Below are 27,189 nucleotides of genomic sequence, written 5' to 3'. Positions count from 1 at the left end.
TACAGGTTTCTTTTGGGGAGACGGAAATGTTCTGGAATTAGATAGTAGGATGTTTGCACAACCTTGTGAATATACCAAACACCACTGAATTCTACACTTTGAAATGGTGAATTTTATGGTATGTGAATTATACCTCAATAGAAAAAAAAATACAGGAGGGCGGTGAGGAGAGCAGGGAGGAAGCCAAGGCATGGATCTGGGTATTATAAGAAGGAAGATGAAGCCAAAACATCAATCCATGTGTCAGCCATTCAGCGGTTCCCCAAGTGTAGTCCATGAACCCCTAGGTTTGCTGCGTTGACATTTGCTCTGATAGTACAAAAGCAGTGGTGGGTAACTGCTGATGCCTTAGCGTGAGTCAGGACAAGGGCACCACGCTGCACTAGCAGTCCTTGTGTTCTTCGGTGCTCCCCCCAAAGAGGGCCAGGTTCACTTAAGAAGGTACTTGATGGGGGTGTCTGAGTGGCTCGGTCAGTTAAGCATCTGCCTTGGGCTCAGGTCATGATCTCAGGTTCTGGGATCAAGCCCCAAGTCAGGCTCCCTGTTCAGCGGGGAGTTTCCTTCTCCCTCTGCCCCTCCCCCTGCTAGTGCACGTGCTCTCGCGCGCGCTCTCTCTCTCTCTCTCTCTCAGATAAATCTTTAGGGGCGCCTGGGTGGCTCAGTGGGTTAAGCATCTGCCTTCAACTCAGGTCGTGATCCCCGGGCCCCAGGATCAAGTCCCACATTGGACTCCCTGCTCAGCAGGGAGACTGCTTCTCCCTCTTCCTCTTCCCCTCCCCCCTGCTCGTGCGCTCTCGCGCGTGCTCTCTCTCCCTCTGACAAATAAATAAAAATCTTTTAAATAAATATATCTTTTAAAAAAAGAACGTCCTTGATGAAGCATAAATATTGTGCATTTTATTAAATCTCAGCCCTTGAGTACACGTCTTTTTAATACTCTGAAGAAACGAGAAGTCTGCACAAAGCACTTCGACATCCTGAAGGGCAGCGGCTGTCTGAAGGCAGAGCTCTTGTGCTGTGCTTGAGCTGCAGGGTGAATGAACAGCTTCTTTCTTCATTAAATACCATTTTTACTTGAAAGAATGACTGACAGGCCAACCGTGGTTGTTTAGACTTGGGCATTTGGCGGGTAGTTTCTTGAAAATGTACAAAGTGAGTCTGTCACTTCAGGGAAAACAACTGGCAGCATTTGTCGTCAGTACTAAAATTCAGGCTTTCAAGTGAAAATTCGAATTTGGGAAAGCTTGTATCCGTCACCGTGAGCTTGACAACTTCCCAATATATGAAGATTTTGCTGCTGGAAATCAGTGGTGATATTAAGAAATAGGATTTTTTTGTGGGGCGCCTAGGTGGCTCAGTCGTTAAGCATCTGCCTTCAGCTCAGGGCGTGATCCCAGAGTCCTGGGATCAAGCCCCGCATCAGGCTCCTCCGCTGGGAGCCTGCTTCTTCCTCTCCCACTCCCCCTGCTTGTGTTCCCTCTCTCGCTGGCTCTCTCTCTCTCTGTCAAATAAATAAATAAAATCTTTAAAAAAAAAAAAGAAAGAAAGAAATAGGATTTTTTTGGTATCATATTCTAACGACATAGGTCAATATTTGGAAGATCTGCCTAACTCAGTGAACCAGTATTTTCCAAATGACCAATGCATGGTGTTACAAAAATGACGCCTGGGTAAAAGATCCATTCAAAGCACGTGAGAGGCCAATGGATTTTAACGTAACGGCGTGGAAAGTTCACCAATATGGTTGCAGATCCCACATTGCAACTTAACCTTTAAGAAACTACTTGTCTGGTTTCGGTATCGTATCAAAGAATAATATTCAAAATTGTGATGTGAGAAGGCTATTAAGATTCTCTTTCCAACTGTATATCTGTGTGAAGCCAGATTTTCTTTGTATGTTTTAACCAAAACAACATATTAGCAGACTAAATGCAGAAGCAGATTTGAGAACCCAGCTCTCTTCTACTGAGCCAGACAAAGGCCAGAAATTTGTAAAAATGTAAAAGAAGGCCATTCTTCTCCTTAAATGACTTTATTTGGTTGTTTTGGAAAAGAGAGTTGTTTTCATTAAAAGTGTGTTATTTATATATTATGTCATCAGTTTACTGGTTTTGAATGCGTAATTAAATACTTTACATTTTTCTTAGTTTTGCTTCCTCACACAGGAGATACTGATAGATAGTATCCACACTGACCAATGTCGGTCGAGGTCCTCAGTTAGTTTGAAGAGTCTGCAGTGGTCCCGAGACCAAAACGTTTGAACACCCATGCCGCGTACGGTGGAGCTTTCAGGTAGTTGTCTTTGACAAAACTGGTATTAGTATCAGAGAAAGCCAGCACATATCAGTCCTAATCCTGTCTTCTCCCACACACGTGGCCAAAAACGCTCTATTTTCTTTTCACCGGGGTCATATGAACCACTGACTGATCAAACAGGGTCATATCCTTCTCCTCCAGAGTCCAGAAATAGCTGTACGGGTTGAAAGGTCAAAGAAATGTATCAGACTGCAATATAAACAGCTCATTTCTATTTCTTGAAATGAAACTTCAGAACCTGTAGGATGAATAAGTAATTTTACAACTATTAGACAGAGAATAAGGAGTCCCACGAGCAATCTAAGTTGTGACAATCCCAGTTTCTGATGCAGCTGGCTCTTGGACCCCAGTAAACATCCAGTGACTGACTGGAGAATGCAGCTGGATGCTCCGTGACTCCCTGAACCACTGAAGATGAGCCAGTTCAGTGCACTTTGAGGTTCACAGTATTTTGAATGCCCTAGTTTTTGCTGTTGGAACGTTCCCATTCCAGAAGGAGATCCTCAGGGTTAGCATGGATGTTACATCATCATCCTGCATCTGCTAATAAGTTTCTGAAGCCCCCCCTCACCCTTTAAAAAAATAATCAGAAAAGAAGAAACATTTACAGTATAGCCAAGCAAGGTCTTACGTGTTTCATAAACAGTGTACCTGGTATTAGTGGGCGTTGAATGAACATTTGTCAAAGGAATGAATGAGCCGGTGATCCATAGGGTATCTAGAAAATTAACTAGTTGCATGAAGCTATAAATTTGTTTATAAAACAGGATGCCTGGGTGGCTCAGTCAGTTAAGTGTCTGCCTTCGGCTCAGGTCATGATCCCAGGGTCCTGGGATCGAGTCCCACACCGGGCTCTCTGCTCAGTGTGAAGTCTGCTTCTCCCTCTACCTGCTGCTCCCCCTGCTTGTGCTCTCTCACTCGCTTTCCCTCTCTGACAAATTAATAAAATCTTTTAAAAAAATTGTTTATAAAACACATTTCTGCTTGTTTGATACTGTAACCCCCAGCTAACAAGCTCAGAATTTCATTCTCAGGACCTAGTACAGACCCCTGCCTTGCCTTCAGATTTTTAATAAAGCATTGTTTCTTAACCCCGGCTGCACATCACCATCCTCACACCTCCTGAATCAGACGGGCAGTTGAGTGAGAGGAGGCGCTTTCCTTGGCTTTTAAGGATTCTTCAGGTGATGACAGCCATTATATGAAGCATCGGCTCCCACGAAAAAGCAGCTTTAAGACTCAGAAACAGCTTGTAGGACAACACCTCCCCCAAAACAGCACATCCCTGCAGGGCAGCCAGGCTCCGAAGCCCGCTGAGCTGAGCGGCAGCCAAGAGCAAGGTTTGATGTTTACACACTCAGAATCAGCTCTGGGTTGTCCCAGCAACTTGCCCCGCACAGTTCCTTCTTCCTCTCTGCGGCTTCACTCTGGGCTTTGCTGTTCTCTGTGATGATCTCAGTGTTTTTGGTAACCTGGCCCGCCGCGTTCTTATTTTCCTGCCAACTGCTCCATCTTCTTCTGTTCACTAGTGTGCACTGATACTTCACTTACCGTGTGGAACTTACCAGCCCCCACCACACTATATTGCTTCTATTCATTTCTACCGCTCTTCCTAAACCATTAAAAAGCAGGGCGCCTGGGTGGCTCAGTCGGTTAAGCGGTCACAATCTCAGGGTCCTGGGATGGAGTCTCACGTCAGCGAGGAGTTTGCTTCTCCCTCTGCCCCTCCGCCCTTGTGTGCACGCTCTCTTTCTCTCTCTCTCTCTCAAATAAATAAAATATTTAAAATAAAAAGCAAAAGATTTAAGGCAATCAGACCCTATTCTATATACTTTCAAGTACCTGGCTCTGGTTCTTAGCAACACTTGCTGCTAACCTGGTGCGCTGTCCCTGCCAGATTTCTGCCCATGTGATACGTAATGAGACTCAATCCTATTTCTTTGCTCATTCATCTGATTATGAAAGGGTCATAAATGTCTCCCTCTCCCTTGAGCTAGTAATCCTGTATTGCTTCCTGTTAGCTAGCAAGAAAATAAACTGTTACATGCCACCTTCTCCCTCATCAAGTGCTCTGTAAACAGAATACCTGGCATACAGTAGGCATTTAACAAACATGTGTCAAATGAATGAGCCAGCGATGTACAGGATGTCTTTAAAATGAACTTCGCCCAAGAAAAAGAGCCTCGCCCAAGATGAGAACAGCAACCCGAGAATATCAGCAGATCCTGGCACCAAGGAGATCCAATAGTTGATACACTGTTACATGCAAAAAAAACAAAAACAAAAAACCAGGATACATAAGTAGGCAGGCTGCGTTGGTAAATTAAAAGAAAAAAAGTATGGGCAAACAGACTAGAAGGACATAGGCCAATATATAACATGATTATCCATCTTTTATTCACTCGATAAATAGTTGAGCATTTTCTCTGTGTGTAATACTTTCCTGAGCATTGCAGAGTTAACCAAGCTCTGCAAAACCACCGTATTGCCCATGAAAAACTAACTGCCATCTATAATTTGATGGCAAGAATTGCAGCAACTGTAAACCATGAGCAACTCCAGAACACTAATTATGCGATGATAGCATAGGTGAAGTGTCCTTCCAGAAAGACGCAGGGATTCCAATTCTTTGCACACACAGTACTGCTGTAGGAATGTTGCCAAGCACATGAGCCAGGCTTCTTGCTAGAACACTGAATATGAACCTGGGATATAACCTTGGAACATGCTCCCTGTAGCTGAGGAATACCAAATGTTACTGACCCTTTTTAATTCAGCAGACATCCTCTCGCTAGTTTACGGCCCAGCCCGCGATATCCCTTGCAGTTCAGTCATGGCCCTGGGACCGTGCCAGGAATCACAGCTTTAGGTGACATTTTCCCAGGATGATCACACGGATTCATAACACAGTTGATGCCCAGACCTCATATGTGAGGAGTATGCAACTATATATGCGGTCAGGAATCCGACTTTGCAGCCTGGCATTACTTTACGTTTGTCCTCTTAAGAAGCTGATCGTACTCTGCTAACAGGACAGCTGATGAAATCAGATCACAGAAGTGTAAGAGAGTGTCCCCGGACATAGTTGGGCACTCTTAATTCCTTGAATCATTTAGAAAAACGCAAGAGAAAATTCCTAGCAATATTTAATAGGCTATAAGGGAAACCTAGTCTGAGGACCCAGTTGTGTACTGACTCCATATAAAACTCCTATCTTCAGTTTTAAACTGGTATTTGCAAAGAGACTTCGGATTCTTGGGGATGCTGTCATCTTCTCTGCCGACGTCCACATAATGTACGGATTCTCCACTCTGGGCTGCATTTCATGCCAGCTGAACTTCCAAGGCAAACCCAGGAGGGCATCAGCATGGGTAACACTCTTACCGATTTTTCTCCCCTCCAGGCTACCCCTTGGCTGTGTTTTTTCGGCGTTACCTTTTCTTCAAGGACAGCTACCTCATCCATCTCTTCCACACCTTTACAGGCCTCTCCATTGCTTATTTTAACTTTGGTGAGTGAACTCAGCAGTGGCATAGCAATTAGAGGGAAGCCAGGAAAGAGCAGACTCGAACAGAATTTCTGGAGAGACTCTGACGGCTAGGGAAGTTCTAATGCTCTGCTTGCAAAAAGAGGCTTTGTATGCGCAGGAACAGAGCTTAATTTTCCTCTTACGTACATTCCTCTCCCAGATGACATTTTCAGAGCGGTTACCTTGGCCAGACCCTATCATTGTCTCTGCTGGGGCTGTCAGTGGATGACTGATGCAGGCAGCCTTCAGCAGCGTCCCTTTAGCTCAGACATTCAGAAATACAGTAACCCTGCGACAGTCCCTCATGTTTATACAATTCATTTCCTTCCCTCCCTCCGCAACATGAGTCTCTTTTCAAAGAAAAAAGCCTCATACCCAAGTTTCTTATTTAAATTTAATTCTCCTTGTGTTTGGAAGGTTCAGGAAGGGTGGGAATGTAAAAAACAAAACAAAACAAAACCCCAACAACCACAGGCTAAACCTGCTCTCCGCTCTGCCTGCAGGAAATCAGCTCTACCACTCCCTGCTGTGCATCATGCTTCAGTTCCTCATCCTCCGACTAATGGGCCGCACGGTCACTGCTGTCCTCACTACCTACTGCTTCCAGATGGTAAACGCGCCGCTCGCTGGGCAGGCCGCTCAGATCACAGCCGACAACGCCTAAGGGGTGGGGGGAGGTCAGGGACTATGGCGCAGCACAAGTGAACTAGGAGATCCAGTTTCTAGTCCTTTCTCCCAACATCACTTTAGCAGCCCGACTTCGGGGAGGTCACTTTCCACGGGCACCAGGTGTCTCTGCAGATGGCAGTGGTGATATTTAACCTGCCTCCAGGGAGAGGTGCCAGCTAACCCCCTTTGCACAGGACTGGGCCACTCGGGTTCTTTGATTCTGACCAGGATTCGCCCAGCTGGCTGGCCGTGAGGCGTGTCGCATAAAGGCAAGACAGGAAATCAGCTTGGAATGAGCTACGGACTCTAAGTTCTGAATTCTCCGTTCAGCCCTCATTTTGCCAAGAAACCTTGAGCAAGTGTCTTCCCCTCTACGGGTTCAGTTTCTTTCACTTATAGGAAATTAAAAGTCTTTAAGGAGGAGACCAGGAGAAAGGAAAAATGAAAGAATACAGTGGATTTCAGAGCAGGGAGAAAATAAAGAAACCCTTGCAGGTGGTAGAATAAATTCTCCCCCCTCCCCCGCCCAGGCCTACCTTCTTGCTGGATATTATTACACGGCCACTGGCAACTACGATATCAAGTGGACAATGCCACATTGTGTCCTGACCTTGAAGCTGATTGGTGAGTGCTGGCTCACTGCCTTCCCCTTTTACACCTGGGCTCCTCCCCGTCCGACCGTAAACTAACTCTGTTCCCCTGGTCCACTCCTGGCTACACTCAGTCCACAGGCCACATCCTCAGTGCCCTCCCTCTGCTCTACCCACGCCTTCTCTCTCTGCTCAGGTTTGGCTGTTGACTACTTTGACGGAGGGAAGGATCAGGTAAGTACCCATTCCTCTGCAGAGAAGTTAAGGAATGTAACCAGAGGGAAGGAGACAGGCTGTTGCTACCAAAAGACTGCACCCAAATGCCAGGGGCAGAGCCTCTCGCCCATGCCCAGCCTGTGTGAGTTCTGTTTCAGATAGCACTGAGCAAGGATCAGCAAATCTAATTTCCCAGGATCCAGCTCGTGCACAAAGTCCAGAGATCAGTGCCAGCCTGGCATTTGGAAAAGCAGCAGCCAACTGTTGCTAAGTTACCCCCGCACATCCTCATTTCCACGTGAAGCAACTCCTTTTCTCCATATCGTGCCCTCAAAGAGACGGCTATCTGAGGAAGCCCGGTTCCGTGGGGCACAAGGGTGGGGAGCATGCAAACTGGCTCTTGGGGGGAGATACAAGGCTATCCTGAAGCATTCATTCTCTTCTCGGCTTAGAATTCCTTGTCCTCTGAGCAACAGAAATATGCCATACGGGGTGTCCCTTCCCTGCTGGAAGTTGCTGGTTTCTCCTACTTCTATGGGGCCTTCTTGGTGGGGCCCCAGTTCTCAATGAACCACTACATGAAGCTGGTACGGGGAGAGCTGACTGACATACCAGGGAAGATACCAAACAGGTAAATGCCCTTCTTGGTCAAGACCTCTGTATAGGCGTCTCACCCAGCACAGAGCCCCTTCCAGGCGACTTCCTGAAGGCCAGTCCCAGCTGCGCTCTCCAGCGTGGCCGTGGCTCACAGGCCCGGCCGTGGCGGGCGTGGACTGTCATAATGGGCACTCCATACCTGCTCATCGCGGCTAGTGGGCCCTTTTCAGTTTGGGCTACTTCCAGCCATCCATTCTGAGCCTGTAGTACAAACATAAAAATTCACTTTTATGCCACAGGATTTTGCCTGAACAGTCATGCCCCTGCCTTTAAAACCACTTCCTCAGTTAAAAAAAAAAAAAAAAAAGACTTAAATATATAAATATATATATCACAGTAGAAAATTGAAGTTACCAGAGAAACCCCTTTCCTGGGAAGTTGCCCGGCCTGTGTTTGAGCATCGATTCAGCCAGGGTCGGAAGGAGCAGATTGCACATCGGTCACTCTCCTGTCCTCCACGTTGGCCTTTCAGTCCCCGTGTGGCCGGAGAACGCCCGCGAGGCCGTGAGATCCGTAGCACGCCCTTGCCGCCCTGCCGTTCCCCGTGACTTGCGGGGTTCTGCAGCCACCCCTCCTCCAAGCCAGCCACACAGAGCTGTCTCTCCCTGACATGAATGTGGGCTTTGGACAGAGAGCTCCCCGTCCCATCCCGGGCTGATAACCACCCTCCGAGACACTCCTCTCCGTAGTTGAAGGTCGGAGGGTGAAGGGAACGGCCTCTGCGCGCTGTGACCCCGCGTGTTCCTTTTTCCAGCACCATACCTGCTCTCAGGCGCCTGAGTCTGGGCCTTGTCTACCTCGTGGGCTACACCCTGCTTAGCCCCCACATCACAGAAGACTATCTCCTCACTGAAGACTATGAAGTGAGTGGCGGCTAGCGCGGCAGCAGCATGACTGCATCAGAGCTAGAAATGGACAGGCGAGGACCCCGTAGATAGCCAAGAAGTGGGTAATACCATCTACAAATGCATGTTGGTTTTGCTCTAGATCTGGGAGAGTTGGTGTCCATGCCAGCCGGGCCGGGACATGTTCATCAGCCGGCATTGAACGACCTTCGCGGGCACAGGGCTGTGCCAGGTGCACGTTTAGCACCCCTTACCTCCCTCGGGAGCAGCTCGTAGCTTGATCTGTTACAGCCAGGGACTCCTTGGAGCCTAGTAGCTTCCGGTCCTCTCCAGCCTCTTTTCTTCTCTTGATAGATTGGGGGCTTCTAGGGAATTCAAAAACCGAGGGAGGGGGAAGTGCTGGCTTATGCTCCTGCCCAGCTGAAAGGCTTGCAGCAGTTCCCTACGCACTCTGGGTAGGTTTGTCTCTTCAATTAACATTGACCGTGGATATCTAAAAGTCCCTCAGTACTTGGTGTCCCGAATGCTCGGTGCTTTAGAGGAGTCAGGGACAAGGCTGTTTCTGGGACTCTTCAAAGGCAAAGGTGAATGGATGTCCGCTGGGTTCCGTGCGAACTCCTCTTAGCCTGCTAGAAGGGCAGCCCAGCAGACCGCCAGGTGGCCGCGCAGTAGTCAGCCACACGTCTGCAAAGGAAGAACGTTAAGGGAGATTTGCGTCACCGGAGTCGCACCCCTCACGTGTGGCCGTTCTTTCTTCTCTCAAGAACCACCCTTTCTGGTTCCGCTGCGTGTACATGCTGCTTTGGGGCAAGTTCGTGCTGTACAAATACGTCACCTGTTGGCTGGTCACGGTGAGTAGAAAAGGTGAACCCGGCTCCTGGTTCGACAAGCCGTGGGGCGTGGTGGGGAGCAGCGGAGCAGGAAGGCTCACGGAGGCGCTCCTCCCCTCAGGAAGGAGTGTGCATTCTGACGGGGCTGGGCTTCAATGGCTTCGATGAACGGGGAAAGGCGATGTGGGACGCCTGTGCCAACATGAAGGTGTGGCTCTTTGAAACAACCCCCCGCTTCACCGGCACCATCGCCTCGTTCAACATCAACACCAATGCCTGGGTGGCCCGGTAGGGGGGGGGGGGAGGTCTGGGCCCCAGCTCCCTGCTTCCGCTGCTCTCCCACGTTGGAGGACACGGATGTGCTCTCCGTCTTTTCCCCCTTTGGGTAGAACCTCCAGTCACCTTCACACCTCCCCACACATACTTAGTTTGGTCCCCGCTCCCATCCCCCCAAAACCCATTCCTGTCATATTTGTAAGACCCAAGAAAGACCCAGAAGTGCCTTGAGTTTTCTGTTTACTTTTTAGAGAGGGGGGATGGGGAGGGGCCGAGAGAGAGGGAGAGAGAGAATCTTACACAGGCTCCATGCCCAGCACAGAGCCCCACGCGGGGCTCGATCTCACGGCCCTGAGATCATGACCTGAGCTGAAATCAAGTCAGATGCTCAACCCACTAAGCCACGCAGGCGCCCTAAGAAGTGCCTTGAGTTTTAATCCCAGTTCTGCCACCCACTGGTTTGACATTCCCCATTGCCGTTGTTTACTTGTCCCCCGCGCACGAGTGTGAGCCGCACTGGAGCTCGTCTGTCCTGCTCACCCCTGCCCCTGAGGCAGCTGTTGACGGCGTGGCTTGCCCAGGCTCACCCGGCTAAGCTGGACGCCTGTCTTCTGTCTCTGAACTGAGCTGTAACTTCACCTTCTTTCATCTCTAAAGCTAATCTGATGGCACTGCCTCCCTTACCCCGGGTGGCCCCGAGCGGGAGCCAGCCACCACCACTGCACACCTCAGGGTGCTGGGAAGCCAGAAGCAAGTTGGTGGCCGTGTATAGACGGGTCTGAGGCTCATCCCCACCCACCCTTTTCTCTAGTTACTTCTTCAAACGACTCAAGTTCCTTGGAAATAAAGAACTATCCCAGGGACTCTCACTGCTCTTCTTGGCCCTCTGGCATGGACTACACTCAGGATACCTGGTCTGCTTCCAGATGGAATTCCTCATTGTTATTGTAGAGAGACAGGTAGGCCTGAGGGGTGGTGGGTGAACGGGGAGTATGAGAAGGGGCAAGACACTGATGACCTCTCCCCTCGCTCCCCAGGCTGCCAGTCTAATTCAGGAGAGCCCAACCCTGAGCAACCTGGCTTCCATTACTGTCCTACAACCCTTCTACTATTTGGTGCAGCAGACCATCCACTGGCTCTTCATGGGTTACTCAATGACTGCCTTCTGTCTCTTCACATGGGACAAATGGTTTAAGGTAAGTGAGGGCCTTTTGGCAAAGATGGGGGGGGTCGCTGAAACCACAGGCGGTAAGGGATAGTCCCTGCCCTGTGTCTACCTCAGTGGCCTTCGTCTCCCCACAGGTGTATAAATCCATCTATTTTCTTGGCCATGTCTTCTTCTTGAGCCTACTCTTTATATTGCCTTATGTTCACAAAGCAATGGTGCCAAGGAAAGAAAAGTTAAAGAAAATGGGATAATCTGTTTCCCTGGTAAGTAAATATGCCTGTAGCTAAGCTGAACTACCAAGTGACAGAATAGAGCACTAGATGGGGGCTGGGAGGCTGGGAGGCGGGGAGTATGGGCCATCGGGAGTGAATCTGAAGGTAGCCTGGCTTCTAGGAAACCCAGTGTGGGCACAGACTACTCAAACTTGGGCTATAGACCAGGCACTAGAAGGAGTGACTCTGACCAGCCTGCCAATCAAGTCTCTTCTCTTGCAGGTGGCCTAGAGCAGGGCTGGTGCAGAAACGACTTGTATCCCTCTCCACAGCACTCCTTCGCCTCAGAGCACAGAGCCCGTAGAAGCCAGGGAGTGGGAAGACATGGTACTCCTAGCCGTGCCTCTGCTGCCAGCCAAGTCTTCATCTGGGGCCAAAGGGGAAACTCTCGTGGGAGGAGTAGAGGGCCCATGTCTCCCCTCTGGGCTCCCCCATGCACGTTGCCTTATCTTTCCCCCTCTAGCCAGGAATCTGTTGTGTTTTTCTTCTGCCAATTTACTATGATTGTATATGTGCCGCTACCACCACCCCCCCCATGGGGGGGAAGGGAGGGTACCAGGCCCCACCTGCTCCACTTTTTCTACCTTGGAACTGTACCAGATAAAATCACTTCTCTTGTTCAGTTTTTCACTGCTAGCCTTCCTGGCTGCTTTCTTACAGACAGTTCTTCGTGCTCGCCATAGCTGAAATAAGCAGGGCTTGCTTCTTGACCTGCCCAAAAGCTTGGAAGTCAAAGCCTACCTGCAAAGCCCGGACCCAAACTGCAAACACTGTAACCTCACCTCTTTTCCTGAAGTCTGAAGAGAGCAACCAGTTTACACCATTAGCTACTGCTCATTTTAGAAATCCTCAAAAGAACCAGGTTTGCAAGAACAGTATTTATAGGATAAACAAATAGCAAATGTACAGCCTCGCTTCCCCAAGCCCCCCCAGTCTCGGTGCAAGAAGGTCCCCTCCAAGCAGTGAGGTGCAAGCAGGGTCGAGGGATGGCCACAGTCTCTGTCCCAGAACCAGGTGCTACTGTCAGATGACCCCCCAGACTTCTTCAAAGGCTGTGGTGAGTTTTGCACAGGTGAGGGCTGCAGAAAGGGGGTAGTTGCTGATGGACACCATCTTCTCGGTATACTCCACACGGACCTAAAGAAAGAAAGCGTTCTGTGTGCTGGCTGTCACTCTCTAACAGGCGAAGCCCTTCTCTGGGGCAGGAAAAACACGGCTGAGCTAGTATTTCACAGATCTGTTTAGTATCGATTTTGTACAAAGGATGAAGAAGGTCCTGACTTCTCACTGTCATAAATATGCCAGCAGCCCTCAAAAGACACAGCCTGGGGCAGGACGTGGAGGCCCCACTGGTCTTCCAGCTTTGTTCTCACCCTCTATTTCCCAAGGTCATCAAAAAACGCCAGCTATTCTCAGAATTCCGTACTAAGCCTCAGCCCTGTGAAGAACCCAAGAGTTGAGCCCAGACCTTACCTGGCCATGCGCAAAGGCCCCCACCACAAAAACAATAGGGTCACTACTGGGCACCAACTCTCGTACATCACTGACGACTGGGATGGAAAAAGATGTGCCAATCTTCATACATCCAACCGGGAAGTGATCTGACACTGGATTCTTAATTACCTAAAAAAAGAAAGGGGGGGGTGGAATCAGCCCCCAAAACAATCTTAGAACCCTACCTCCAACCAGTGGGTGCCAACACCTCACCTTCAGGAGCTTCTGGGGGCCATCAGCTGCTCGAACACTGAGTTTGTGTAAAAGTTGAACTGGGTGGGGGGTGAGGGGAGAGAAAAGAGTTCAGAGCTAGGTGGTAACCCCATTTGTTCCGCCCAGAAATTTAACCAGAAAAACTCATAGTTAAGGTGGGCTCCATGTGTCCTTTACATCCACACCGCGGTCCTAAAATGTTCTGAACAAGAAGCTGTCGAGCAGATGACTAGCTGGATGACAGTGAGTTCCCTCTCCCTTTTCCACTCAGCCAGGAGCCCACGTGGGCTTTACCCATGCACCTGGGAAGATTATGAAGTGCCCTTGTTCTGGTATCAGACATGTTCCCCACTCCCCCCACTTAGAAAGTTCACATTTCATTTCTCCCGTGTCCTCTTCCTCCCTTCTTCACTACTGCCGAGTTCACTCTGAACTGGAAGTGCTCAAGATCTCACCCATGAGGCCACAGAAGCGGTCAAAGGTTCTGGGAATTCGAGTCTGGGGGTTCACTTCAATCAGCACATTCTTCTGTGTGTGGATATAAACCTGTAGCAAGCCAGCTCGGTTCAGGGGACTGTCCATCAGCATCAGTAAACTCTGAGGGACGCAGAAACCAAGGCACAGTTCAGACTGCAGAGAAGCAGCATGCAGCTGCCCAATCTTCCTCCCAAAGGCTCAGGGGTTGCAAGCTGCGTCCCAGGAGTTACCTGGTGAGCTATGTCTGGTCTCACTTCGCCAGGGTCCCGTCCATTCTTCAACAACACCGATTTGTGCTTGTCACAGTTGAGTAGCTCATATGTCTTCCCTACCTAAAAAACAGGGAATATGACCGCAACATAACCTTCTTCTATCTAGACCAGTGGTTCTCAAAGTGTGGTCCCCAAGTCAGCATCAGCATGAGCATCTTCTAGAAACTTGTTAGATTCTCAGGTCTGCTCCAGAGCTTCTGAATCAGAAACTCTGGGGGTGGGACCCATCAAGCCCTTCAGGGGGTTACTGTATGGCCACTGACCCTTTCTCCCCTCCCACCATAACTGTTCTTAGAGGGAAAAGGAAAGGACACAGCCTGTGATTTCACATGATCTAAACTTCCACACAACAAAGGAAACCAACAAAACAAAAAGGCAACCTCAGAACAGGAGGAGGTATTTGCAAATGATACATCTGATAAGGGATTAATATCCAAAATATAGAAAGAGCTCACATAACTCAGCACCAAAAACCAAACAATCCGATTAAAAAACAGGGGACCTGAATAGACATTTTTCCAAGACCTACAGATGGCCAACAGATACGTGGAAAGATGCTCAACATCACTCATCATCAGGGAAATGCAGATCAAAACCACAATGAGACCCCACCTCACCAGCCAGAATGGCTAGCATCAAAGACAAGAGCTAAATGTTGGTGAGGATGTGGAGAAAAGGGAAGCCTGGTGCACTGCCGGTGGGAATGTAAATTGGTGCACCCGCTGTAGAAAACAGTATGGAAATTCCTCAAAAAATTACAAATATAAACACCATACAATCCAATTACCAAGGAAAACTAAAATACTAATTTGAAAAGACTTATGCAGCCCTATATGTTTATTACAGCGTTGTATTTACAACAGCCAAGATTTAGAAGCAACCCAAGTGTCCCTTGATAGATGAATGAATAAAGAAGATGTATCTTAAGGGGAGCCTGGGTGGCTCAGTCAAGCATTCAACTCTTGATTTTGGCTCAGGTCATGATCTCCCTTTTCCTCTGCCCCTCCCCTCTCACCAGGTGTGTGCGCACGCTCTCTCTCAAAAAAAAAAAAAAAAAAAAGTATATTGAACAGTGGTTGTATATGAAACTGCTCTGTAAACTGCAGGTTCCTCAAGTATCATGCACAAAGCCAGAAATAATCCTGGGATAAAAGGCATGAGTGAGCGAAGGATATTATCCTGGCAACTCTGTATACTAGAAAAGTTGCCAGCTAGAAGTGTGACACTAAAGACCTGGCCTGATACATCAGCAGCTAAAAGAAATTGCAAATTGCAATTTGGAGTCATAAGGAACATTAAAATGGTCAGTAAAAAATCTTTAAAACATACCATTAAATAGAAATACTGGGTTCGAAAGGCTGGTATGTATCAACAGAACATTTGTACATCTGGCAACGACTTAAGATATATAACTCCGCAAAGTTTGGGGGAAGAGGCATGTAGATTTCGAAACTAACTGAAATGACAAAAACGCCGGAGTAATAAAAAAAAAAAAAAATGCCGGAGTAAGCACAGGAAAAGAACAAAGGACCAAGAAGCTCCTCCATGGGACACACTTAATTATTGAAGAAAAAGAACCTCTTGACTAGAACAATCCAGTTTCTACCCGTTAGTTATAACTAGGGGTTTTGTTCTTTTAATGAAATAGAGATGAAAATAGTATGTTACATGTAGTAATGGTAGGTAATGGCTTGTGAAACTTTGGGTATCTTATAGTTGCCTGTGTGTACTTACTTGTTCACAATGTAATTTTTTTTTATTGTGGTTTGTGGTTAATAAGCTTGAAAACCACTAACTAGAATAATCAGAGAATGAATACTATGTGTATTCATTTTCTGTAACAGGTATTGGAGATACAAGAATTTTTAAAACCTTATTCCCTGCCCTCATGGGGCCTTCTAGTGGAAGAGACAAACGGTAAACAACCACATGAAACCACAACCAAATTTTGATGAACATTATGGAAGAAAAGTGAACTATCTGGTTCATTAAAGGATTATAACAGGAAGGCCTGATTTATACCAGGAAGGGAGTCACTTCTATGAGGAAATAACATTATTAAATGTTATTGCTGAAGAATGAACAGCAATAATAGACTCAATAATTGTTAAATGAATGAACATTAAGTAGGAATTAATGAAGCAAAGAGCTAAGTAAAGGGAGCTTCCGTTAGAGAACATTATGTGTAATGGCCTTAAGATATCAGAGAATTCAGTGCTTCCAAAGAGCTTAAAAAGGCCAATGAGTCTGGAGTATAAGGAATAAATGGGAGAGGGCAGGCTCAGTGAGGCTAGCAGAACAAGAGATACCAGCACAAGACAGGGAAAAGATAATAGTACAGATTTCAGCTAGCTATGAATTCAGTCACCCCTGGAGTAATGTTAATGACAATTTAACCAAATTCTTCCAGCATGCTCTAAGAATTTTAATTTGGCCTGATATTTTCAGCTTCTTTTTTCTTTCTTTTTTTTTTTTTTTTTTTATAGACTGTACGAGTGAGGCATGGGAGACAAAGAATCTTAAGCAGGCTCCATGCTCAGCGTGGAGCCAAATGCGGGGCTCGATTTCACGATCCTCACCTAAGCCGAAATCAAATCAAGAGTCAGATGCTTAACCAACTGAGGCACCCAGGTGCCTCCTTTTCACGTTCTTAGTAAAAAACCTAGAATCAATAACAATAGTAATAATTCCAAGTGACAGACATTATTCTAAACTCTCTACTGATATTACCTCCTTTTAACCCCTCAACAACCCAGTAAGGTAGGTACTATCATCCCCATGGAACATATGAAGAAACAAAGTGGTTACATGACATTCAGAATTGATACGCTCGAAATACACCAACCAATTAAGTGAGAGATGAATATCAGATCCTATAAGTTAGAAATATCAATTACCTAAGAAAAATGAAAAAAAGGGGTGGGCTTTCTAGGCTGCAAGCTTAGTATAGTAACCGAGGCTGAGGAAGTAAAGATGGAAAAGAATCACAGCATACATTACTATCAAAATAATACTTTCAAAGCACTTTCAAAGTATTAATCCCCACTTTACAAACTGAGGACAAACTTGTTTCACAATCAAATTCACACACTTAAAATAAGAATAAAAACCAAGATTAAAACCTACGTATGACTTATAAACCAGGGCTATTTCTTCTGGGCCTACTCATTGCACAAGTTTAGGTCTAAAGGTTAAAAGAAACAAGAAAGAGAATGAGAACACAGCAGTTTTAAGATAGGGAATTTCTGGATTTATTCAGGAAAACAGCCGAATGACAGTTAAAAAAAAAAAAAGATTTAAAAGATAATCTGATCCAGTGTTTCGAAGTGGACAGTAATATAAAGGAGGGTGACAACAGACGCATGTTAAGAAAATAAAACACAGGGGCGCCTGGGTGGCTCAGCGGTTAAGCGTCTGCCTTCAGCTCAGGGCGTGATCCCAGCGTTACGGGATCGAGCCCCATGTCAGGCTCCTCCGCTATGAGCCTGTTTCTTCCTCTCCCACTCCCCCTGCTTGTGTTCCCTCTCTCGCTGGCTGTCTCTATCCTGTCGAATAAATAAATAAAAAATCTTTAAAAAAAAAAATAAATAAATAAAATAAAACACAAAGTCCTGATGAACAAAAGGTTAGGCAAACTGAGCTGCAGTAACTACCTTTCTTCTTTGCTCAAGAACTTGTCTTAGGATATGGGATGACCCGTTGGACACACACACACCCTCCCCTCCCCTCCCTTTCGATGACTTTATCACAGAATCCTAGTAAATCAATTGGCAACCAGAACAGGATTGCTGCGATGGCATTCAAGGACAGAGGAAAACGAGTGATACCAAGCCAGGATGTTAAACCAAGAAACAGTCAACTCGGCCACTCTTCCTCCAAAGGGATATTTCGCCTCTCTCTGCCTCCCCAACCACTTTGAGCCTCTCACCCGCATCCCTCAGGGTCCCATCCTATCGATCTATTTCTCCGCTTCCTTGTCCCAAACTACCTTGACTGTCTCCAGACTGGCCCCTTCCAGCACCACAATGAGCCTTCGCCCTCCGATCTTGTTCCCCGCCCCAAGTCGGGGCCGCTTGGGAGCCACAGCATCCCAGCCTTCTTCCTGCTCCGCACCGCGCCATTCACGAGGTTGGAATCCGCCACTGGGCGCAGCCATCTTGCCACCGGACCGGAAATTGCGCTAAGGTCCTTAAATTAAACCTCGCGCTAGCCCTAATCTCAAGCTTTCTTCCGGCTGCCATTTTGAAAGTGGGCACTCGGAAAGGGCTACGGCTAGCAGTTTCACGCTACTGAAGCCTCTCTGGAAGGGCAGAGTTCCAGAAAGGGGAGGGAACTTCCGAATGCGTGATTCCTGTGCGCGAAGTTGGGGTCCGCTGTGGGCGCCGGGGAGGATTTAGAAGGAAGCGCACTTCCGGTGCCCTTTCTCCCGCGAGCACCGCGGGCTCCGGACCCTCGTGTGAAGGGTGCGTTCTCTGAACTGGAGTGGGGTCGAGGTGGTCCGGCACCCGCTTCTGACCTCTGGTGCCGCCGGCCTCAGAATCGGACATGGCCCAGAACTTGAAGGACTTAGCGGGACGGCTGCCCTCCGGGCCCCGGGGCATGGGCACGGCGCTGAAGCTGCTGCTGGGGGCCGGCGCCGTGGCGTACGGCGTCCGCGAATCCGTGTTCACCGGTGAGCAACCTCTGCCCGCTCTCCGGATTCCTCCCAGCCCCCTCAGGTCCCGTGCCCGGTCCCGCCGGGGCCCCGCGCACACCCAGCCCCTCTCCCTGCCCCACCAGAGGGTAGTAAATACTCTCAGCGTTTCGGCCTGATCCCCACCCCTCTCCCCACAGTGGAAGGCGGGCACAGAGCCATTTTCTTTAATCGGATCGGTGGCGTGCAGCAGGACACCATACTGGCCGAGGGCCTTCACTTCAGGTAATGGCGGGCAGAGCGGACTGACCCTGACCCTTCACCCTTGAAAGCCAACCCACCGGTGGCTGCAGTAGGGCTTCAAAGGACTCAGCGCTGCCCTATACTTCTCCTGGATATTGGGTGCTGCCCCAAACTCCTGTTCTCCAGAGAGAGAAGAGAATTTCTGCTTGTCCATGGTCAAGGTGGAACAGGCCAAGAAACACGTGGGGAGGTAAAACCAGGCAAAACTAGTGACACTGCGGCATCCTAATACCTGTCCGTGTTCCCTCCTCTGCAGGATCCCCTGGTTCCAGTACCCCATCATCTATGACATTCGGGCCAGACCCCGAAAAATTTCCTCCCCCACAGGCTCCAAAGGTAGGTCTGGGCACTTGGTAGCCCCTGGCAGATGACTACATAAAGTAAGCAAGGGAGCCTGGCAAGAGATTCTAGGGGAAGAGGATAGCGTCAATCTCTTGGGCCTTGGTTTCCACATCTGCGAAAGAGCTGTAATAAAAGTATCTGCTTCTGAGGTTAAAGCAGGACATTCTGGACATACTGTGTGTTCACCCATGTCTATCAAATGTCCCTCCCTGCTAACGTAAATTCAGTGAGAGCACTGTTTGTCCTTCATCTTATTCACTGGTCAGATCAAAGCCTTATTGTAAAGCCTTGTTTTCTTTTAACTGCTTGACTAACTCTGTCCGCTAGTGTCCCCTGTCCTGGGGAACCTTTGCCCCACTTTTCACTGGATTACCTGTTCCCGTCTAGACCATACACAGAAGTTGTGTCTGAGATTCCCCAGACTCCTTTTCATACACGCACACACACAGAGGCACGTATACCGTAATTCAAGTAGCTCACCTGTAATGTACTGTCTTGTACTGTTTTTAGTGCAAGTGGCATAACATTCCTTGAATCCTGGGCCCTGGGAATAAAGGATTCATAAAACGCAATCCTTGCCCTCAAGTGCATTCAGTCTAGTAAAGAAGGCGGGTGATTATGATGCAGCATGAGAGAGCCTACAGTAGAGGTTGAACACAGTACAGAAGCAAGATGAGAGGTCAGCTCTACTGGTGGAGCTGGCGGGTCGACAAGACTTACAACGGCAGAGGCCACCTTTGGCCTGTCACCCTGCACAGCACTGCACCAGGTGTAGAGAGCGGCATGTGGAGGGGAAAATGCTTGGGGAAGGGTGCGTGGCTAACAGGCCAGATGAGGCCCCGGAGCCTTGACCAGCCACTGCTGACCTCACTCTCAGACCTGCAGATGGTGAACATCTCCCTGCGAGTGCTGTCCCGACCCAATGCCATGGAGCTTCCCAGCATGTATCAGCGCCTAGGGCTAGACTACGAGGAGCGAGTGCTGCCGTCCATTGTCAACGAGGTGCTGAAGAGCGTGGTGGCCAAGTTCAATGCCTCCCAGCTGATCACCCAGCGGGCCCAGGTCTGACCTGTCACCATCTACGTGGCTTCCCACCTTCCCTCCTAGGCCCAGAGCAGTGGGTATTAGGAAGAGCAGCTTGTTAGAAAAGGGTCATGACCCTAGTTCCCTTTTCGACTTAGAGCTGTGCTAATGGCCACTGTGGGAAATGAGCCAAGACCGGTGCTCAAGAGCGCTAGGCAGTAGGAAGCATGGGAGAAAACACGAGCAAGGTCTAGAGGTACATATTCTGTGGGGGAGAGCGGGAGATGAGTCACTGCGGTCTGCTGGAAAGACTGGACCAAGTCCTTTCCAACTCAGATGTTCTAGTTGAGGAACCAAGAAAGGGTCGTTTCCTGCCATTTTCTGGAGAGCTGGTACTCAAGACGATCACAGCAATACCCCTCTCTTCCAGTTCCCCAGTCCCTTCAGTCTGCCCCTCCTTGACCCCCAGGTATCCTTGTTGATCCGGCGGGAGCTGACAGAGAGGGCCAAGGACTTCAGCCTCATCCTGGATGATGTGGCCATCACAGAGCTGAGCTTTAGCCGGGAGTACACAGCTGCCGTGGAAGCCAAACAAGTGGGTGAGTTGCGAGAGGACAAGGCCAGGGTCTCTGAGAATGCAAGAGGAGGAGTGGGGTCCCTGATGCCTCACATCTGTGATCCCCTGACACTCTCCCACCACAGCTCAGCAGGAGGCCCAGCGAGCCCAGTTTTTGGTGGAAAAGGCAAAGCAGGAACAGCGGCAGAAGATTGTGCAGGCCGAGGGTGAGGCTGAGGCCGCCAGAATGATATCCTTCTGCTAAGAGAGGTGTCTGCCCAGCCCTCGGAGCACTTCGCTTCCCTCTTCTCCCTCCTGGGCCGGCTGATGACACTAAGGCGAATGCGACTCCGTGCTCTCTGGTCCTTGGCTCCCTGGGGACGGAGGTTTTGAATGGGATCTGAAATCTTAGTGGGGTGCCTAAGGCCTGGCTCCTCACTGTAAGGCAGGTCCATAGCACCGCTGGCCTCGCCTCCATTTCTGCTGCTGCCTCCAGTTCCTGGCAGCTGCCTGCAGGGGGGCCCACAGGTGGGGACCAAAGCGGGACAAGGCACGAGCTATCTGAGCGCAACCTTGGATCTGACAGCCCAGAGAAGGGCTGCAGTGGTAAGGATGGGGCCAGGGGTTGCGACCGGACCTTGTGTGAACCCTTAACCCCAACCTGCTCACCTTGGAGAAGCCCTGAGCAAGAACCCTGGCTATATCAAACTGCGCAAAATCCGGGCAGCCCAGAACATCTCCAAGACGGTGAGTCTGGGAGCCCAGCGTTCCCCGCAAGGCAGCCGTGAGTGTGGCATCGTTTTAAGTGAAAGCATGTTGAAGTGAGGGGATTAGAATCTTGCTTGTTGGGGTTTCTACTCAAACTGGCTTCTCCAACATGCTTGCTCCATGAGACATGATTCCTGTGGGCTCCCTGGCCTTTTTATGCCTCTGTTGACGGTGCTAATACATCACAGTTGCTCGCTGCCCTGGATCTTTGAGAGCAGAAACCGTGCCTTCGCTCGTTGCCATAGCCCTGTTCCTAACCCACATGGATTCCATCAGTGGTTATTGAATTGCAAGGTCGGGGTCCAGGTGTGAACACTAGCATCTGTTTTTTATTTCCGGCCCTATAGATCGCCACATCACAGAACCGTATCTATCTCACTGCTGACAACCTCGTCCTGAACCTACAGGATGAAAGTTTTACCCGGTAAGACATGCAACCCACACAGTGGGGTGTCACAGAGAGCCTGGGACCTGTGTCTGGTTGCTTGAAAGACACCAGTTGTCTGAACCAAAGTTAGAGAACTGGGTGGTTGACTGCCCCTAACTTGACTCTCTTAAGATTGGGTTTATGGGATCAAATAGGATTATTCATGTGAAAAGCACTCGAGCAGTGAGGCTTGGTCCTGAGAAGTAGTGAAAGATGATACTCCGTACTCGCACTTGAAAGCCCTAAAGTTGCTGCTCGAGGGTGTGGAAGGGTGCTAGAAAGGAGAGGCGAGAAGTGGCGTGGCCAAGGGAACCAGCCTCTGCCCAGAGTGAGAGTCCCGGCTTCCAACCATTTGTCTTTTTCTCTTGGAAGCGAAGGAGGGTTTAGAGCAGGTGGGGCCTGAAACTGTCAAATCACCTGTGCATTTCTCTTCTCTTTCTGTGTTTCCGTTCCTCTGGTGACCTGGTCTCCACAGGGGCAGGTAAGTTGTTGACACATCCTTGTTTCTCTGGGGTCTTGCAGCTCATCTCCCGCCTCCCCATTCTCACCTCACCACACGCGCCCCCTCACTCGGGGAGGAGGGGGTGGCCTGAGGTGCTCTGCCGCTCACATTTCTGTTCTCTAATAGTGTCATCCGTCTGTCCCATTTCCACAGTGACAGCCTCATCAAGGGTAAGAAGTGAGCCTGGTGACCAGGAACTCCACTCCCAGAGAAGAAGTGGGTCTGTTCCTCCCCTGGTTTTTGAGGAGCCACCTTGGGGTCCAGCACACCCCCATCCCACCCCCAGTATCACGTGATGGTCCCTCCTACATCTGTCCTCCCAACCCTTCTTGGATGAACAAAGCCCGACCAGTTTTCCGGGGAATGATTTTGCTCCTCCCTGTGTTGGCCAGAGGTGTTGGGACTGTGTGATTTCGGAGTGATTGCCTACAGTGTTGCTTCCTCCCCCCAGGTCGGGAGGCAATAACTACCATCCCAGGAATTCTCAATAAATTTTTATAACTGAAGTCTTTTTGCGTCATGTGTCGGAGCTGGGTGAGGGGAGGCACGCATGCGCAGGTTTGGATCACGCACTCCTGGGTCTTTCTTCGTATCCGCCAGCAGGGGGCGCAAAGATTCTGACCAGGGCAGTTGAGGAGGCGTTAAGGGCCTGGGCCCTCCTGCTCACCCTGGAAGCCCAGCTGAGTCAAATCCAAAACAGGACCCAACCTGGGAGCAACAGGTCCTCGGATCCTGCGGCCCAGCTGCACTTTTGACTCCACCCTCCACTTCTACCACATCACCAACGTTTATTCACCAACATTTCCTTTTTTAAGGCTGGAGCAGCTGTGGCTTTGCTGAGCTAGACCAGAAAAAATCTGATGACCCCGACACACGAGCTGCTTCCTTGGTAACAAGGTTCCATGTAGCTGTGGGGGAAACCATTTGTGCCTGTCGAGGGACTTTGTGTTCAAAAGCTCAGCGGATCATGTTCCTTGCTGGGGTCTACCCACACTCCATTTCTCAGTCGCCAGATGTGAGAAGCCATTTATGGAACGGGATTTTACCTACAGAGGTAGGCTCTTGACATGAGCAGCCCTGGGCCCCCAACAGAGCAGATGCCCCTTTTCAGTCCCTACACAGCTGCCTCATATCCTTCCCATGACAGACCCTGGTAACTTGAGCAGCAGAGAAATGAAGCCACTGCTTGTGCCTGAATCACACCACAGCCCCAATTTCCCATCTCTTGTCTTTATGGGGAGACAAGGAACATTGGGAACCATTAGCACTGGGGCCAAAAGTATGTACAGGAATTACAGAGTACGTGGTAGGGGAGGAGATGACAGGGTTAGAGACTGGGTTCGTTTTCTGCTTCTCAGATTGTCAAAAGTAGATTAACGTTCCCCTGCTCTGCAGGTAAGTGTCATAAAAGGGACAGGGACATGAAGCAGGTATGGCTTCCCACTCTTCAAGAGCTAGGAGCCTGAGATGAAATCGACAATCAGACAAAAGCCAGGTCAAATGACCAGAATCAGTCCGCCATGAGTTCCTATGCACACTTTATTTCTTGCCCCTTCCCAAGGCGGGAAGAGAATGGAGGTACCTGGCGAAGAAGCATGTTTCCAAATCCTGCTGTGGCTCTAGGGGCAGCCATTTTGTCTCCTCCCCATTGTTCCCCTTTTCCAGTTATTTATACCCCCCCCTCAGAGGGGTAAAGGTCAGAGGTGGTTCATCAGGAGGCCTCCATGGTCTTCAGGGCTCCCTGAAGGTCACTGCCGAGGGAACCAGCCCGGGGGCCATCTTTACCAGACAGTGTTAGGAGCTTCATGATTAGACCATCCAACACTGTGCTGGAAGATGGGCCCAGAGCCGGCGGACATGCAGCTCCAGGCTAGAGCTGACCAGTTGCTACAGGGACCCCAGCCGCAGGCCAGGTGAGGTCTCTTGAGAGTGTGTGAGCCAATCCCAAGCTCAAGGTTGCCTGTGGGTTCTGGATCCACCAGATGACAAATCACACTGGGGTGGGGGAGGGGCTCGGGGCCATTGTGTCCCTTCAGTGGGCAGCCAGCCAACCGAGAGCCACCTCTCTTGCAGCACCCTTCGCTCAAGACGAAGGGGCTTCCACGGTATGCGGGGAGGTTCGGGAGAGGGGATTGCAGCCAGCGGGGGTGGGGGGTGGCGGGAGGCGATAGATGTCGCTGACACAGGGACAGGGGCCTCCATCATTACCCGGCAGTATTAGAGACTCCCAACCAGCACCCAAACACTGCTGGGTAAGACGGGGGCCCCCACCCAGCCTGCTCAACTCCAGGACAGGCAGTCCTCCGCCCAGGCTCCCTGCGGAGAGGCTGCAGAACCCTGGCTCCCATCCCCCCACCACCCGAGCCCCTGGGGACACTTCCGGGTGAGCCCTATAGCCCGCCACCAGCCCCACCCTGAGCTGCGGATCCACTGAGACCCAGGCAGGTCTTCCGCAGCCCCCTGCCCCTCTGTTCCCCACCTCGGAGCCCCTTCCCCCACCGCCCCCACAGCCTGTCCTGCCCCCGCACACACACACCAATGCATCGGCCCTCAGCCCCACTCTGCGGTCCCTAGCTCGGCCCCAGAATCCCTCTCCCAGTGGCCTTTACCTGTCACCGGACCGCCTGCCCCCCACAAAGTGAGTGCCGAGGAGAGGAAGGGGAGTCAAGGCCCAGGATTCAAAGGCCTAGAGCCCGCCTGCCCCGGCCTCCACTCTTCCTCCTTCCTTCTCCGCCTGCCTGGCAGCGCAGGCTCCTCACCTGGGCCCCGCCCGCCGCCCCTGCGCACAGGTGTGTCCTCCTGCCATAGGCTGCCCCCCCACTGCCTTAACCCCTTCTCTCCCAGGGCCAGCCATAGGCACCTCCTCTGAGGCCTGGCCACCTCGCTAGGCCTCCCACCCTTTCCTACAGGTCCCTTCTCTCCTACCTGCCTCCCTTGCCCCCCCCTGCCCCGGGCCTACACTCAGAGCCTGGTCTCCAGCGGGAAAAGAGAGGGGCTGTCTTCCAGCTCCTTTGCCTTCCTCCTTGGCCTCTCCCCACAGCTACTCCTGCCCTGGCTAGCCCCTTCCTCTGAGGCCTTCTACCCTGCCCATGGCCAGAGAGCCCTGAGGTCAGCAAGGGGTCAGCTCGGCTGGGATTGGGTTGCGCCCCCAGCCTATGCTGGGCATCCCTGCCTGTTGAAGAGCAGGCAGGTCCCAGCGGGGTGCCTCACTGTCCTCAGCCCTCATGTTGGGGAGCCCACCCCGCCAGGAGGCCAGAGCTAGCCCGGAGCACCAGCATGGACCCCACCCATTAAAGTACTGAGCTGCTCTCCTGCAGCCCTCGCTGTCGTCCCGTGGGAAGAAACGGCCACACTGTTCTCAGGGGGGCGGGGGAAGGGCTGGTGAGGGGGACGGTGCCCCCGGAGGGCAGATCTGCTCCTGGACCCACCTCAATGCCCTGGGTCCAAGTCCCAGCCCACAGGCAGTTAGCCCTGGGGTGGTTAGAGGGGTGGGACCCGCCTTTCTTTTGTGCGGCTCTAGGCGTTGCTGGGAGAGGAGCCCTGAGGCCCACAGGTGGTGCCCCGCCCACCCACCCCCAGGAGGGCGATGGCTCCAGGGCCCGCTGTGTGGCCCAATCCAAGCTCTCGTGTGTGTGTGTGTGTGTGTGTGTGTGTGTGTGTCTGTCTCTCTCTCTCTCTCTCTCTCCTTTGTTTGCGTCCTTCTTAACGCCTGTCTGTACGTATTTGCTGTTCGTGGCCTGTTTCTGGGTCTGTCTCCTAGCTCTACAGCGACAGGAACTGTCGTGTTCACGCCAGGCCTGTGACGCCTGTGACGCAACGAAGCACATGCTGTGGGGCAGTAAGGGTCAGCCCACTCCGCAGCCTCTCCTGCCCCAGGGACCCTCGCAGGCTTCCCCGGGAGACGGGCCTTTTCAATCGCGATAAAGCCTTCACACGAGGAAGGAATCTCACCCGAGACACGGGGCAAGGAAAAGGGGACAAAAACAAAACCCGCAGGAGCACGAGGGCGGCAGCGGCCCCAGGGAAGGGAGGAGCAAGATGCCCCACCGTGAGCCCACAGGAGCCCAGGGAGGGGCGGGCGGGGCGCTAGGCCTGTGCTTCCCGGCCAGGAGCGGCCTTAGCTCTGAGATCTAGACGTCAGCACCAGAGGAGCGCGGCTGTGTCCCCTCAGGGTGACCCCAGCTGCGTCTCCAGGACTGTGTGCTCTGGAGCCAGACGGCCTGAGTCAAAATCCGAGCTTCACTGCACCTGTGAGCAAGTCCTGTAGTCTATCTGTGCCTCAGTTTCCCCCACGGTGAACTGGGAATCACACCAGTACCTAGATTGAATGAATATGTGTTGTCTTTGAAACAATGCCTGACGTATGACCAGTGTGTGATGAATTATCGTTGCCAGTTTCGATCTTCCTCCCTCATCTCAGTGATCTTCACACCCACCCTTTCAGGATCATCCTTCATTTTATTATATGTATATATATTTTTAATTGAAGTATAGTTGACTCACAATGTTACTTTAGTTTTGGGTGTACAACGTGGTGATTCCACAAGTCCGTACAGTATGCTACACTCACAAGTGTAGCCGCCACCTGTCAGCACACAACTCTTACGACACCGTATTCCCTGCGCCGTACCTTTGAACACTCTCCACTTTAAAGGAGAGACTGAGGAACCCGGCCCAAGGTCACACTCCTAGTACGTTAAGCAGAGTCCAGAACCAGGTCTGCCTCACTGTGAAGGCTGAGCTTTTATGCGCGCACGCACACACACACACACACACACACACACACACACACCACCACCACCCCCACTCCC

The 27,189-nt window shown here is 50.5% G+C and overlaps 3 protein-coding genes, 1 long non-coding RNA gene and 1 other non-coding gene across 5 annotated transcripts in view; 3 read left to right on the top strand and 2 right to left on the bottom strand.

Moving 5' to 3' along the window:
- LPCAT3 (lysophosphatidylcholine acyltransferase 3) overlaps positions 1 to 11,998 on the top strand; it is a 36,432-nt gene extending 24,434 nt beyond the window's left edge. The window contains exons 2-13 of the mRNA XM_008683523.2: positions 5,720 to 5,827; positions 6,349 to 6,455; positions 7,045 to 7,138; positions 7,301 to 7,338; positions 7,773 to 7,951; positions 8,732 to 8,840; positions 9,587 to 9,673; positions 9,774 to 9,940; positions 10,740 to 10,887; positions 10,966 to 11,124; positions 11,231 to 11,359; positions 11,591 to 11,998. Of these exons, the coding sequence (XP_008681745.1) occupies positions 5,720 to 5,827; positions 6,349 to 6,455; positions 7,045 to 7,138; positions 7,301 to 7,338; positions 7,773 to 7,951; positions 8,732 to 8,840; positions 9,587 to 9,673; positions 9,774 to 9,940; positions 10,740 to 10,887; positions 10,966 to 11,124; positions 11,231 to 11,347 (1,313 nt within the window). The 3' untranslated portion in view covers positions 11,348 to 11,359; positions 11,591 to 11,998. The remainder of the gene's footprint in view (positions 1 to 5,719; positions 5,828 to 6,348; positions 6,456 to 7,044; positions 7,139 to 7,300; positions 7,339 to 7,772; positions 7,952 to 8,731; positions 8,841 to 9,586; positions 9,674 to 9,773; positions 9,941 to 10,739; positions 10,888 to 10,965; positions 11,125 to 11,230; positions 11,360 to 11,590) is intronic.
- LOC121105392 lies at positions 2,017 to 4,586 on the bottom strand. The gene is made up of 2 exons (XR_005837830.1): positions 4,403 to 4,586; positions 2,017 to 2,470 (listed from the first exon to the last, which is right to left on the bottom strand). It is a non-coding gene; the product is annotated as an uncharacterized LOC121105392 (long non-coding RNA).
- A 233-nt stretch (positions 11,999 to 12,231) lies between the features above and the next one.
- On the bottom strand, positions 12,232 to 18,016 carry EMG1 (EMG1 N1-specific pseudouridine methyltransferase). Its single transcript, XM_008683525.2, has 6 exons — positions 17,813 to 18,016; positions 13,783 to 13,884; positions 13,531 to 13,672; positions 13,076 to 13,134; positions 12,842 to 12,991; positions 12,232 to 12,505 (listed from the first exon to the last, which is right to left on the bottom strand). The coding sequence occupies exons 1-6, from the start codon at positions 17,978 to 17,980 to the stop codon at positions 12,392 to 12,394; spliced, it is 735 nt and encodes a 244-aa protein (XP_008681747.1). The 5' UTR covers positions 17,981 to 18,016; the 3' UTR covers positions 12,232 to 12,391.
- Positions 18,017 to 18,182: 166 nt separating this feature from the next.
- On the top strand, positions 18,183 to 22,884 carry PHB2 (prohibitin 2). Its single transcript, XM_008683526.2, has 10 exons — positions 18,183 to 18,496; positions 18,658 to 18,742; positions 19,017 to 19,096; positions 19,980 to 20,164; positions 20,595 to 20,724; positions 20,828 to 20,931; positions 21,351 to 21,428; positions 21,797 to 21,873; positions 22,352 to 22,357; positions 22,532 to 22,884. The coding sequence occupies exons 1-10, from the start codon at positions 18,370 to 18,372 to the stop codon at positions 22,557 to 22,559; spliced, it is 900 nt and encodes a 299-aa protein (XP_008681748.1). The 5' UTR covers positions 18,183 to 18,369; the 3' UTR covers positions 22,560 to 22,884.
- LOC121105486 lies at positions 21,002 to 21,266 on the top strand. The gene has a single exon (XR_005838012.1). It is a non-coding gene; the product is annotated as a small nucleolar RNA U89 (small nucleolar RNA).
- Positions 22,885 to 27,189: the final 4,305 nt, after the last annotated feature.

The sequence above is a fragment of the Ursus maritimus genome, unplaced genomic scaffold, assembly GCF_017311325.1.
Source record: "Ursus maritimus isolate PB19 unplaced genomic scaffold, ASM1731132v1 scaffold_26, whole genome shotgun sequence".
Lineage (NCBI taxonomy): Eukaryota > Metazoa > Chordata > Mammalia > Carnivora > Ursidae > Ursus > Ursus maritimus.
Note: the sequence above shows the minus strand (reverse complement) of the source record. Positions and strands in the feature narration are given on the sequence as shown.